The sequence below is a fragment of the Hippopotamus amphibius genome, chromosome 1, assembly GCF_030028045.1.
Source record: "Hippopotamus amphibius kiboko isolate mHipAmp2 chromosome 1, mHipAmp2.hap2, whole genome shotgun sequence".
In the NCBI taxonomy this organism is placed as follows: Eukaryota; Metazoa; Chordata; class Mammalia; order Artiodactyla; family Hippopotamidae; genus Hippopotamus; species Hippopotamus amphibius.
Window position 1 is genome coordinate 43,517,854 of NC_080186.1, and position 14,910 is coordinate 43,532,763.

General features: G+C 36.2%; 1 protein-coding gene across 7 annotated transcripts in view; it reads left to right on the top strand.

Annotated features, from left to right (window-relative positions):
- ZFYVE9 (zinc finger FYVE-type containing 9) overlaps positions 1-14,910 on the top strand; it is a 193,486-nt gene that overhangs the window by 64,210 nt on the left and 114,366 nt on the right. For all 7 annotated transcript variants that reach the window (XR_009049626.1, XR_009049625.1, XR_009049627.1 and 4 more), the window contains exons 3-4: positions 7,335-7,440; positions 11,676-13,774. Coding sequence is in view for 3 of the 7 variants with exons in the window: in XM_057710762.1 (XP_057566745.1) it covers positions 7,371-7,440; positions 11,676-13,774 (2,169 nt within the window). In the remaining 4 variants the exon portion in view is untranslated. The remainder of the gene's footprint in view (positions 1-7,334; positions 7,441-11,675; positions 13,775-14,910) is intronic.

Here is a 14,910-nt window from a genome sequence, read left to right on the forward strand (position 1 = left end):
TCTCAATAAAACTGGGGGAGGGGGATCCCTCAGGGAATGTACACCTAAAAAAATACAATAGCATATTTTTTAGTGGAAAAAAATAAAATTATGCTTGTCCCACCAAAAGAAAAATTGACTAAATAAATAATTATGGGGAAGTACTTAAACTAGTCAGTTAAATCTCCTGAGCTTGTTCTCTTATTGGGAAAATGCGAGAAATAATATTGACACTTCTCTATGCCTCAGAAGAACAAACATTATAAGTCAAAGAAAATTCACCACTTTTCATATTTGACTTAAAGTTTGTAGTAGCAAGATATTATATTTTTTATTTTCCCTCTCTTCATGTTTTCCTTACTCAGACTTTTTGGAGGCATTGCAATCTTATCTTCCCTCTCATCTGCCTCAACATATACCAATAGAAGCCAACCAGAATTTTCAGTCTTAAAAATTCTTTTTGAGAAATCAAAAAGTTAGATATGCATGGGGATCATGATAACAGAGGGATAATATTTTTTTAACAACTACTGTGTGCTCTTGGCATTCTGTTAAGTAGTTGATACACACTTAGTGTATATGCCCACAGGCTGTTTTTTGATCAACACCAAGAATGACTTAGAAGTGGTACCTAGTGGCAGGGCAAGAATAGAGGTGAAGACATAGAGAACAGACTCGAGGACACAAGTGGGGGAAGGAGAAACTAGGATGAAGTGAGAGAGTAGCACTGACATATATACACTGCCAAATGTAAAATAGATGGCTAGTGGGAAGCTGCTGCATAGCACAGGGAGATAAACTTGATGCTTGGTGATGACCTAGAGGGATGGGATAGGGAGGGTGGGAGGGAGGCTCAAGAGGGAGGGGATATGGGGATATATGTGTAAATACAGCTGATTCATTTTGTTGCACAGCAGAAACTGGCACAACGTTGTAAGCAATTATACTGCAGTAAAGATCTGAAGGAAAAATAAGAAGAAATGGTACTTGAAAAGAAGAGATTTTAAAAGAATAACCAAGTCAGAATCATCATTAGCATTTTGGAACTAATATCCCTCACCTCTTACTTGTTTGAACTTTCCTGTCATTTCCTATTTGAAAACAATTCTGTAAGCTTTCTTTCCTAATAGAAAATGTACTTTTAGCTCAAAGAAAATGATTCCTCTTTCAACATCTGAAATTTATCTTTGAAGCATATCCTATTGAAATAATCACCAAGTCTGCCTTCTATAGTACACCATGTCTGCCTTCTGCATTTTGATGACTGTCAGCTTACAGGTTTCTAGACTTTATTAGCTTAAAGATTTTACAATATGTACAGTGGGATGACATATTCTAAAATAGGTTTTATACTTTACCATGGTATGAGTAGATTTATAACAGATTTTATCCTTGAATACTTAATGTTTATAAATTATATATTTTATTAATAAATCTTTGTACTTTTAACTTCTTCCCAGTTTTGAGATATAAGTGACTTATAACATTGTATTAAAGTTGCATGATGTAATGATTTAATGTGTATATTATGAAATGATTACCACAATAAGATTAGTTAACAACCATCACCTCACAGTTAAAATTTTTTTTCTTTTGATGAGAGCTTTGAAGATCACCTCTCTTAGCTACTTTCAGATATACAATGCAGTATTGTTAACTGTATTTACCATGCTGTACATTATATCCCCAGAACTTATTATGTTATAACTGGAAATTTGTAACTTTTGACCACTTTCACCCATTTCCTTCACCCCTCACACCCTGCCTCTGGCAACCATGAATCTCTCTCTGTTTCTGTGAGTTTGGTTTTTTTTTTAATCCACATATAAGTGAGCTCATCTGATATTTGTCTTTCTCTGTCTGACTTATTTCACTTAGCATAATGCCCTCAAGGTCCATCCATGGTGTCAAATATGCCATGACTTCCTTCCTTTTAATGGCTGAATAATATTCTATCTTATACACACACACATATATGCACACGCATAAACACACCACATTTTCTGTATCTATTTATCTGCTGATGGGTAATTAGATTGTTTCCTTGTCTTAGCTGTTGTAAATACTGTTGCAGTGAACATGGAGGTGCAGACTCTCTTCTAGATAGTGATTTTATTTCCTTTGGATATATACCCAGAAATGGAATTGGTGGGTTATATGGTAGTTATATTTTTAATTTTTTGAGGAACCTCTCCACTGTTTTCTGTAGTGACTGCATCAGTTTACATTTTCAGCAGTAGTGCACAAGGGTTCTCTTTTCTCCACATTCTTTTTTTTTTAAGCTCCTTATTGGAATATAATTGCTTTACACTCTTGTACCAGCTTATGAGGTACACCAAAGTCAATCAGCTGTATTTATACACATATCCCCATATCCCCTCCCTCCCACGACTCCCCTCACCCTCCCCGTCCCAGCCCTCTAAGGCACCACCCATCATCGAGTTGATCTCCCTTTGTTATACAGCAACTTCCCGCTAGCTCTCTATTTTACAGTTGGTAGTATATATATATCTATCCTACTCTCTCACTTTGTCCCAGCTTCCCCTTTGACCCCGCCCCCCCAACCCCGTGTCCTCCAGTCCATTCTCTGCATCCTTATTCTTGTCCTGTCACTGGGTTCATCAGTACCATTTTTTTTTTTTTTTAGATTCCGTATATATGAGTTAGCATACAATATTTATTTTTCTTTTTCTGGCTTACTTCACTCTGTATGACAGACTCTAGGTCTATCCACCTCATTACATATAGCTCCATTTCATTCCTTTATATATCTGAGTAATATTCCATTGTATATATATGCCACATCTTCTTTATCCATTCAATTGTTGTTGGGCATTTAGGTTGCTACCATGTCCTGGCTATTGTAAATTGTGCTGCAATAAACATTACGGTACATGTTTCTTTTTGAATTATGGTTTTCTCTGGGTGCATGCCCAGGAGTGAGATTACTGGATCATATGGTAGTTCTACTTTTAGTTTTTTAAGGAATCTCCACGCTGTTTTCCATCGTGGCTGTACCAACTTACATTCCCACCAACAGTGCAGGAGAGTTCCCTTTTCTCCACACCCTCTCCAACATTTGTGGTTTCTAGATGTTTTGATGATGGCCATTACTGAACGATGTGAGGTGATACCTCATTGTGGCTTTGACCTGCATTTCTCTGATGATTAGTGATGTTGAGCATCTTTTCATGTGTTTGTTGGCCATCTGTATGTCTTCTTTGGAGAAATGTCTATTTAGGTCTTCCGGCCATTTGTGGATTGGGTTATTTGCTTTTTTGGTATTAAGCTGCATGAGCTGCTTGTGTATTTTGGAGATTAATCCTTTGTCCGTTGCTTCGTTGGCAAGTATTTTCTCCCACTTTGAGGGTTGCCTTCTTGTCTTGTTTATGGTTTGTTTCGTTGTGCAAAAGCTTTTAAGTTTTATGAGGTCCCATTTGTTTATTCTTGATTTTATTTCCATGATTCTCGGAGGTGGGTCACAAAGGATCTTGCTTTGATGTATGTCATAGAGTGTTCTGCCTATGTTTTCCTCTAGGAGTTTTATAGTGTCTGGCCTTACATTTAGGTCTTTAATCCATTTGGAGTTTATTTTTGTGTGTGGTGTTAGGAAATGTTCTAATTTCATTCTTTGACATGTAGCTGTCCAATTTTCCCAGCACCGCTTATTGAAGAGGCTGTCTTTTTTCCATTGTATATTCTTGCCCCCTTTGTCAAAGATAAGGTGCCCATATGTGCTTGGGTTTTCCTCTGGGTTCTCTATTCTGTTCCATTGATCTTCCTTTCTGTTTTTGTGCCAGTACCATACTGTCTTGATCACTGTGGCCTTGTAGTATAGGTTGAAGTCAGGAAGCCTAATTCCACCAACTCCATCTTTCCTTCTCAAGATTGCTTTGGCTCTTTGGGGTCTTTTGCATGTCCACACAAATTGTAAGATTTCTTGTTCCAGTTCTGTGAAAAATGTCATCGGTAATTTGATAGGGATTGCATTGAATCCGTAAATTGCTTTGGGTAGTACAGTCATTTTCACAATGTTGATTCTTCCAATCCAAGAACATGGTATGTCTCTCCATCTGTTTGTGTCGTCTTTGATTTCTTTCATTAGTGTCTTATAGTTTTCTGCATACAGGTCTTTTGCCTCCTTAGGCAGGTTTATTCCTAGGTATTTTATTCTTTTTGTTGCAGTGGTGAATGGGAGAGTTTCCTAAATTTCTCTTTCTGCTCTTTCATTGTTAGTGTATAGAAATGCAAGAGATTTCTGTGCATTAATTTTGTATCCTGCTACTTTACTAAATTCATCAATTAGTGCTAGCAGTTTTCTGGTAGAGTCTTTTGGGTTTTCTATGTATACTATCATGTCATCTGCAAAGAGTGACAATTTTACTTCTTTTCCAATTTGGATTCCTTTTATTTCATTTTCTTCTCTGATTGCTGTGGCTAAAACTTCCAAAACTATGTTGAATAATAATGATGAGAGTGGACACCCTTGTCTTGTTCCTGTCCTTAAAGGGAATTCTTTCAGTTTTTCCCCATTTAGAATGATGTTAGCTTTTGGTTTTTCATATATGGCTTTGATTATGTTGAGGTAATTTCCTTCTCTGCCCATTTTCTGGAGAGTTTTTATCATAAATGGATGTTGAATTTTGTCAAAAGCTTTTTCTGCATCTGTTGAGATTATCATATGGATTTTATCCTTCAATTTGTTGATATGATGTATCACATTGATTGATTTGCATATATTGAAGAATCCTTGCATCCAAGGGATAAACCCCACTTGATCATGGTGTATGATCTTTTTAATGTGCTGTTGGATTCTGTTAGCTAGTATTTTGTTGAGGATTTTTGCATCTATATTCATCAGTGATATTGGCCTGTAATTTTCTTTTTTTGTGACATCTTTGCCTGGTTTTGGTATCAGGGTGATGGTGGCCTTGTAGAATGAGTTTGGGAGTGTTCCTCCTTCTGCTATGTTTTGGAGGAGTTTGAGAAGGATAGGTGTTAGCTCTTCTCTAAATGTTTGATAGAATTCGCCTGTGAATCCATCTGGCCCTGGGCTTTTGTTTGTTGGGAGATTCTTAATCACAGTCTCAATTTCAGTGCTTGTGATTGGTCTGTTCATACTTTCTATTTCTTCCTTGTTCAGTCTTGAAAGATTGTATTTTTCTAAGAATGTATCCATTTCTTTCAGGTTGTCCAATTGATTGGCATATAGTTGCTTGTAGTAGTCTCTCATGATCCTTTGTATTTCTATGGTGTCCGTTGTTACTTCTCCCTTTTCATTTCTAATTCTGTTGATTTGTGTCTTCTCCCTTTTTTTCCTGATCAGAGCGGCTAATGGTTTATCAATTTTGTTAATCTTCTCAAAGAACGAGCTTTTGGTTTCATTACTCTTTGCTATTGTTTCCTTCCTTTCTTTTTCATGTATTTGTGATCTGATCTTTATGATTTCTTTCCTTCTGCTCATTTTGGGGTTTCTTTGTTCTTCTTTCTCTAATTGTTTTAGGTGTAAGGTTAGGTTGTTTATTCGATCATTTTCTTGTTTCTTAAGGTAGGACTGTATTGCTATAAACTTCCCTCTTAGAACTGCTTTTGCTGCGTCCCATAGGTTTTGGGTTGTTGTGTTTTCATTGTCATTTGTTTCTAGGTATTTTTTGATTTCCTCTTTGATTTCTTTAGTGATATCTTGGTTGTTTAATAGTGTATTGTTTAGCCTCCATGTGTTTTTTTTTTTTTTACAGTTTTTTTCCTGTAATTGATATCTAGTCTCATGGCATTGTGGTCAGAGAAGATGCTTGGTATGATTTCAATTTTCTTGAATTTACTGAGGCTTGATTTGTGACTCAAGATGTGACCTATCCTGGAAAATGTTCCATGTGCACTTGAGAAGAAAGTGTATTCTGTAGTTTTTGGATGGAATGTCCTATAAATATCAGTTAAGTTGAGATGGTCTAATGTGTCATTTAAAGCTTGTGTATCCTTATTTATTCTCCACATTCTTGCCAACACTAATTTGTTTTCTTTTTTAAAAAATTTAGTTAGTTAGTTAGTTAGTGGCTGCATTTGGTCTTCATTGCTGCTCAAGGGCTTTCTCTAGTTGTGGTGAGGAGGCTACTCTTTGTTGTAGTGCGTGGGCTTCTCATTTTGGTGGTTTCTCTTGCTGCAGAGCATGGGCTCTAGAGCACATGCTCACTAGTTGTGGCACACGGGCTTAGTTGCTCTGCAGAATGTGGGATCTTCGTAGACCAGGGATTGAGCCTGTGTCGCCTGCATTAGCAGGCGGATTCTTAACCACTGTGCCACCAGGGAGGCCCCTGTTTTCTTTTTGATGGTAGTCATTCTGACAGGTATGGTGATATCTTTGGTTTTGATTTGCATTTCCCTGATGATTGGTGATGTTGAGCATCTTTTCGTGTGCCTGTTGGCCATCTTATGTCTTCTTTGGAAAAATGTCTATTCAGATCCTCTGCCCACTTTTAAATTGGGTTGTTTGTTTATGTATGTATGTATGTATGTATTTATTTATTTATTTATTTGATATTGAGTTGTATGAGTTCTTTGTACATCTTGGATATTAATCCCTTGTTGGATATATCATTTGCAAATATCTTCTCCCATTCAGTAGGTAGACTTTTTGTTTTGTCGATAGTTTCCTTTGCTAGGCAAAAGCTTTTTAGTTTGATGTAGTTGCATTTGTTTATTTTTGCTTTTGTTTCCCTTGCCTGAAGAGACATATCCAAAAAAAGGTTAAGACCAACGTCAAAGGGTATACTGCCTATATTTTCTTCTAGTTTTATGGTTTCAGATCTTACATTCAAGTCTTTTTTATCCATTTTGAGTTTGTTTTTGTATACAGTGTGAAAAAGTAGTCTAGTTTGTGTTTTTTGCATGTAGCTGTCCAGTTTTTCCAATATGATTTACTGAAAAGGCTGTCTTTTCCCCATTCCCTTTGTCGTAGATTAATTGCCATACAAGTGTGGATTTATTTCTGGGCTCTCTATTCTGTTCCATTGATCTATGTTTCTATTTCTGTGTGAGTACTATACTATTTTGATTACTGTAGCTTTGTAGTATAGCTTGGCATCAGAGAGCATATTATAGGGTGGTTTTTAATTAGTGATCCAGTCACCTTATTAGTAATTGGTCTGTTCAGATTTTCAGTTTTTTTATAGTTCAGTGTTGATAGGGTGTATATGTCTAGGAATTTATCCATTTATTCTAGGTTGTTCAATCTGTTCACGTATACTTGTTCATAGCAGTCTCTTATGATCCTTTGTATTTCTGTTTTATCAGTTGTAGTGTCTATAAATTATATTTTTAATAATTGAAATGTTATACAAATTTGATCTATTTTCTAGATTTAAACAGCTCTCTTGAGTGGTGTTTTCTCACTGATGGAGAATTACTTCCAAGCAGAAGCTTACAACCTGGACAAGGTGTTAGATGAATTTGAACAAAACGAAGGTGAGAATTTACTTTGGTGACTCTATTTGAATGTATTTATGATGTAGCAAATGTGGGATTATAAGAGGATGCAGTACTTAAAAAAAAGAAAGTCAAGTCCGTTGCCTTAATGATGGTAGTATTATATATTAATATTTAGAGGAATAACTAACATTTTTCTTAGCACTCTGTGCCAGATACTATGCTGAGTCATTCACATGGATTATATCATTTAATCTGTAAAATAACCCCATGAAATTAAATCTTACCTACATTTTACAGATGAGGATAGAGGCAAAGAGAGGTTAAAACATCTTCCCCAGGTTACTTTGTTAATAAGTGCAGAGTTAGAATCCAGGCAGTATGATATGATACTACAGCCTGAACTCTCTCTATTCTGTACAACCAATTTATGGTCAGGAGAAGCTTTAGAATGTGTGATTGTATTTCCCAAACTAAGAAAAATAGCTTATTTTATATTGATTGACCAATAAAGCAAGATATATTTTAAACCTAATTTTAAAAGATTTGTATTTTTAAGTATCTGCCAAATGGTTAATTAAACTATGTACTCTCAAGGCCCAATCTAAAAATGTCTGCTAAAGATTCACTTCATTTAGGGAAACCTTTTCCTTAAATTCACCTTTCAGTATGACTTGAATGGATAAGCCACAGTTAAATATCTGTCTTTCACCTTATCCTCCTTCCTTGGTGTTCTTGGTTTCTAACAGCAAATGGCATATAACAAGTTTACAAAGTGATATATTTCCATCTAAAGCCCATGATTTTAGTAATAGTCTCCAAATAGAATCCCAATGGTGAGTCACGTTGTTCTTTGATAGCAGTTTGGAAGAGAGATTAGTTTCTTTTTTTTCCCCCCAGTATTCCAGTCCAGAGGGACAAACCATCTTTATTAATTCAGGGACAAACCATCTTTATAAATTCACCAGGGACTGATTTTAAAGTCATAATCAACATTGTTCACGCATTGTCAGAAAATAAGAAGAGGCAAGCACTTAGGATGACTGTTTTGAGTGACCGTTTTCACCCTGAACAGGGACATCAACAGGATGAGACCTTTTCCACCAGAAAAGCAGACCTAATTAGGTTTGATTTCGTTGTTTTGGGTCTATGCTAGAGCAAGCATTAAAGAGATATGGGATCATGGGAGTAAGAAGTGAGAAGAAGGATACCTGGAATGGCCTGTGTCTTATATTTTACCACTGATGACCTGAAGCTAACCCATAATCCTAGGCTCACTCCTGATTTATGTAAATGTGAAACCTAATCTTTTTGGATTTTATTAGATCTAGGTGGGCTTTATACATATCAAGGTGGAAGATGTATTGTCTTCTCAGTTTCAGTCATTTATACAAGTGTTTTCTCAATCCCTTCTTTGGTTTGGCCCTGTTTGTATCACAGTTATTTGTCATCTACACAAATGCTACACCTAATCATGTGAATACTATCCTTCTAGAATACCACTGACTCTCATTAATAAAATTATTGGTTCTTTACATCAGTCTCTTTGCGACTCCTGTAGATTCTAGTAGGGTATTTTATATATAGTTGATTTGCAATACATTTATGTTGAGTCAGTAAAAGTTGTCGTTTTAATTTGAAATATAGTATTTGCTTACCAAAAATAACTGCTTTAGAAGGAGAATAATTTCAGAAGGCAGCCTGTTTGTAACTATGCTGTTCATTTGTTTTGAACTATTTTTTGAAAATCTCAGTACCCGTTGCATTAAAACTACCACCTCTGTGAATTTCCCTGGAGATCCAGCAGACAAGACTCCATCCTTCCAAAGCAGAAGGCATGGGTTCAATCCCTGATCAGGGAACTAGGATCCCACATGCCATGTGGGCAACCAAAAATAAATAAACAAATAACAGACAAACAAAGTTGTATAAATTAAAAACAAACAAACAAACCTACCACCTCCAGCCTGGTACCTTTCCAAGTATATATATATTTTTAAGTGTTTTCTCATTTCATATTAGTTTCCTCCTTTAAATGAAAAATGTGCCATACAGACTGTGATGACATTAGATTATTAACATTATGCCCAGTTGGTGGTTGAATATTGAAATTTTAAATACCTGATCATTTCTGTTTGAATATTACTAACTATTCTTTATGAGGCAGTATTTCTTTTTTATTTCCATGAACCAGCTTGGAAATATGATTTTTTTTTTGAAGGAAGTACATGTTACCAAATCTCAAGTCTCTGCTAGCCCAAATTTGGCAAACCCAGCATTTAACATTTAACACTCAGAGCATATTAAGCCCATTCTCCACACAATCTGATTTTTTATGGCCTTTACAATCCGACCTTTCTAGCTTCTTTTCATTACTTTTTTACACTAATCCTTTTTTCAACCCAAACTGATTTACTTAATTCTTCTCTCAGATTGTTGTGTTTAGAGCTATACTTTTCCTTGTTCACCTCTTATAAAGGCCCTCTTTTCCTTATGTAAAATTGTCTGTGAAGCCCAGCTCATTTCCTCCTGCTTCCATGAATTCAAGCTCGCTGCCTCAGCCTGTAAAATATCTCTGTCCTCTCAATATATTTTCTACAGCTACATAAAAGCTTTTGAATACTAATGTTATCTTGTACTGCTAGTTAGATATTCATGTTTGTTGTATCTGTTTCTTATTTTTCCAACTTGATTATATACTCCTTGGAGGCCAGAGCTATCATTTAATCTCATATTCCTCAAGCCATGATAGATACTCACTTAGCATATTTTTATTGTATACCTACTACATATCAGGTGCTATTCAAAGCAAGGATTTATATTGATGGAAAGAAATGGTTTCTGCCTGAAAAAGTCAGGTAGATAAACCATTGCATTGCAGTGTAATAAATGTTTTAATAGAGATATGAGCAAGGTGCTAAGGGAGCATTAAAGATTAATGTTGCTGCTGAGAGGAAAGTATATCTGTATAATTTCAGGGCTGTGATTATCAGATTTACTATGGAAGAAAGCAGGAAAGGTAGTGTGTAAGTGCATTCTTATTTCTCTAATTAGATGTACACATAGCACTATAACTTGGGAATATAGCCATCATAGTTATGATCTATTAAAAAATAAACAGAAACATTAAATGAAATTATGCTTATTGGTAGAATATAAGAAGGTTGTTTTAATATGGCAAATGAATACTTTCTGCCAAATTTCCTCAGGTAATAGTGTAAACATGAATCTAATTAATAATGTATTGTGACATGGTTATAAGCAGATTTTCACATATTATAGCAATATATGATTTAACTCTTGTGGAACAATTTCAAATATATACAAAGTAAATAGAATAGTATAATAAACTCTAGTGCACCCATTACCAAACTTTGACAGTAATTGACATGCTGTCAGTTTTCATTTATGTATCTTCATTTGCTCCTCACTCCCTGTTTCGTTTTGTTTTGTTTTGTTTTGTTTACAGTTTTTTGAAGATAACATTGATACATTAAAATGTATAGATATTAACTGTACAGTTTTGACCAAGAGGTATATCCATGTAATCCACATCTCACTCATGATGTAGATCGGGGGTCCCCAACCCCCTGGTCCGGAGCCTGTTAGGAATTGGGCCGCACAGCAGGCGGTGAGCGGTGAGCCAGCGAAGCTTCCTCTGCTGCTGCTCCCCATCACTCACATTACTGCCTGAACCATCCACACCCTAACTCACGACATCCCCCACCCCCGACCCACCCCCACTGGAAAAATTGTCTTCCAGGAAACTACTCCCTGGTGCCAAAATGGTAGGAGACCACTGATGTAGATTATAGAGCATTCTGTCTCCACAGAAAATTCCTTTGTTTTCCTTCCCTCTCAATTACTATATCCTCATCACTTTTCTGATTTTTTTCTAACTTAGATTAGCCCCTACCCCATATTGTGCTTGGCCAGTCCAAGGCCTTCCATATTATTGCCCTCCCCTCCCCAGCCCCAAAGTACAGCCTGCAGGCCACTTTAATTATGTTAACGAGATTGAGGTAGAATTCTTTTGCTGTTTAGAATGTTCTAAGATATTACCATTTGGTGATATATAATACAGAGAACAGTCTTAAATGTATTTTCTTATACTTAGCTAAAAAATAGAAGCTTTATATCCTAGAAATATTGTTTTCACATATGCTAGGAATATTTTAATTTCAGAGCATATTTGCAAATGTAGTTAATGATTAACTTAGTCCTAGCCTTATCAGTGTTACCAGCAAATTTATTGTTATTATTTATTTTTTCAGATGAAACCGTTTGTCCTATTTTATTGGATACAAAGTGGAATAAGATTCTAGATTCCCCTTCTCGCCAACTGCCATTTAACTCTGCGCTGGCCAGTGTGAATGAACCTACAGTTTCTGAGTCACAGCCACAACTGAAAGTCTTCTCCCTGGCTCATTCAGCTCCTCTTAATACAGAGGGAGAGGACCATTGTGCTAATGAACAGGACTGTAGTCTGAATCCAGAGATCAACACAATGTGGATTGATGAAAATGCAGTTGCAGAAGACCAGTTAATTAAGAGGAACTGTAATCGAGATGATCAATGCAGTACTGTCGAAGTGGGAGAGAAGAAATGTGGAAACCTAGCTTGTCTGCCAGATGAGAAGAATGTTCTTGTCGTAGCCGTCATGCATAACTGTGATAAAAGGACATTGCAAAGCGATTTGCAGGATCGTAATAATTATAATAGTCAATCCCTCATGGATGCTTTTAGCTGTTCGCTGGATAACGAAAACAGACAAACTGATGAATTTAGTTTTAGTGTAAACGGGTCCACTGAGAAAGATATGAACTCAGAGAAACAAGTGGATCCATTGACTAGACCAAATGCAGAGGGGGATTCTGTTAAATATATATGTACTACTTCATCTGATAATCTAGCCAGTGTCTGTTCGCCTTTACAGTTACAGGATGATGAAAATATAGATAGAGACCCCACCATGTCTGTGATTACAAGTTTAACACTAGATTCAGTAATCTCATCCCAGGGAACAGATGAAGGTCCTGCTGTAAAGCAAGAGGACTCTACACCAGATGAGGTTCTCACTGGCAAAACCAGCTCTCCTAGGACAGATCTAGGGAGTCCAAACTCCTTTTCCCACTTGAGTGAGGGGATTTTGATGAAAAAAGAGCCAGCAGAGGAAAGAACAACTGAAGAATCCATCCAGTCTGGTTTACCTTTGCTTCTCAAAGCTGACATGCCTAATGGGTCTGGCAGGGATGATAACTGTGAACAGTTTTCAGATTGCCTTGCACCCAGTGAAGTTAGAGCTGATGAAATTGAAGGTTGTAAACATGAGGAAATTCTTGGCATTACAGAACTTCTTAATATGACAGAGCATTTCTCTGAATCTCAGGAGATGACTAATTGGAAATTGACTAAACGAAACAAGATGAATGACAGCCAAGTAAATAAAGAAAATGAGAAGTTTCTACAGATGAATCAACCTGAGGACACTTATGATGATAGTGGAGGAGAGTGTGATAGAATGGCAGAAGCAGGTCTAGACTTAAAAGGAACTTGTATGAATGAAAGTGAAGGATGCGATTTCTCCACTGTTATGGATACATCAGCAGCAAATTCACTGTCTAATTGTTGTGATTCCTATGGAATGCAGAGCCCAGTTTGTTTTGTTCCAAAGACTTTACCCTCCAAAGAAGATTCAGTAACAGAAGAAAAGGAAATAGAGGAGAGCAAGTCAGAATGCTACTCCAATATTTATGAGCAGAGAGGAAATGAAGCCACAGAAGGGAATGGACTACTTTTAAACAGCACTGGTGACCTAATGAAGAAAAATTACTTACACAATTTCTGTAGCCAAGTTCCATCAATGCTTGGGCAATCTTCACCCAAGATAGTAGCAAACCTGCAATCTATCAGTGTTCCTTTTGGTGGTGCAAGACCCAAGCAACCTTCTAATCTTAAACTTCAGATTCCAAAGCCATTATCAGATCATTTACAAAATGACCTTCCTGCAAACAATGGAAATAATATTAAAAACAAAAATGATGTTCTTGGGAAAGCAAAATTAGGGGAAAACTCAGCAACCAGTATATGCAATGCCTCTTTGGGAAACATCTCTATTGCTGATACAAATGGGGAACATTTAGAAAGTTATGAGTCTGGGATATCCAGTAGACAGTGCCTTGCGTTAGCTCCAGAAAGCCCAGATAATGATCTCAGAGCTGGTCAGTTTGGAATTTCTGCTAGAAAGCCATTTACCACTCTGGGAGAAGTGGCTCCAGTGTGGGTACCAGATTCTCAGGCTCCAAATTGCATGAAATGTGAAGCCAGGTTTACATTCACCAAAAGGAGGCATCATTGCAGAGCATGTGGGAAGGTAAGTGGTGTGTATCAGCTCAGGAATCTGGCATGTGCGTTTTGTAATGCTCAATTAGAAATTAATAAAGGTAATATAGGTAAACATACTTCTTGTTGAGATGACATTATAAATAGCTTTTGAACATGCAATTCTAGTAAATTTCCAAATGAAAAATGACCTCTCTGATTCTTGGTGTTTATATAACTTTTTGTTGTTGTGAAGATTTAAGCTGAATCAGTTTTCATGAATAGATGAGAACTGAAGAAGTGGTAACTTTGGTTTCTGTATTGATACTTGGTTAATGGAATAGCTTGAAATAAGGAAGTTATTCTTTTGACTTAAAAAATATTTGTGATTGACTTCATATTTTTAAATTCTTGAGTAATTGAATATTATACTTAGAATCTATCCCAGTTTTTGCTATAGGATTTTTGCCATTGTACTAGACATTCTGGAACTTTCTGTACACATACAGACTTATTTTCGTTTTTTCTCTCATATAACTTTGATACAAAAAAAGAGTTGAAGGCTATAGATCCTTGTGACAAGCTTATAAGAATAATTGATATTCCGTAGCTCTCCCTAAATTCTGTTAGCTAGTAACATCAATATACCGGTTTGTCTTTTTAAACAAGAACTGTAAACAAGGGTGAAATGGGATTTTGTATTTTTTAAAAGAATAGTAAGGTTTGGTTTCAGGTCTGGATTTGAACTTCAGCTTTGTTACTATTAAATATATAACTTTATTAAGCTTTAGTTTTTCATAAAAAACAAACCAAAAGATAATTTTCATTGGGCTATTGTGAAGATTAAACAAAATTACATATAACAGTAAGTGCTCAGTAATTAACCTCTGCTTTGCTTCTTGCCTGATTTATTGGTCTGTCTGTATTAATTAGGTTGCCTTCAACTTCAAGGAACAGAATATCTGGCCCTCAGTAACTTAGACAAAAGTAACATTTGTTTCATATAATAAGAAGCCTAAAAATAGAGACTCTTATGTCTGGGTGTAGAGTCAGGATCACTGAAGTTCTCTTGGTCTTCCCTTCGTGGTCTCAAGATAGTGGTACAGCTCTAAGCATTAAGTCCAACCTGACGACTTCCCTAGTGCAGAGAAACTGGTTGGTGGCAAAAGAGCCTATTCCTCTTGCCAC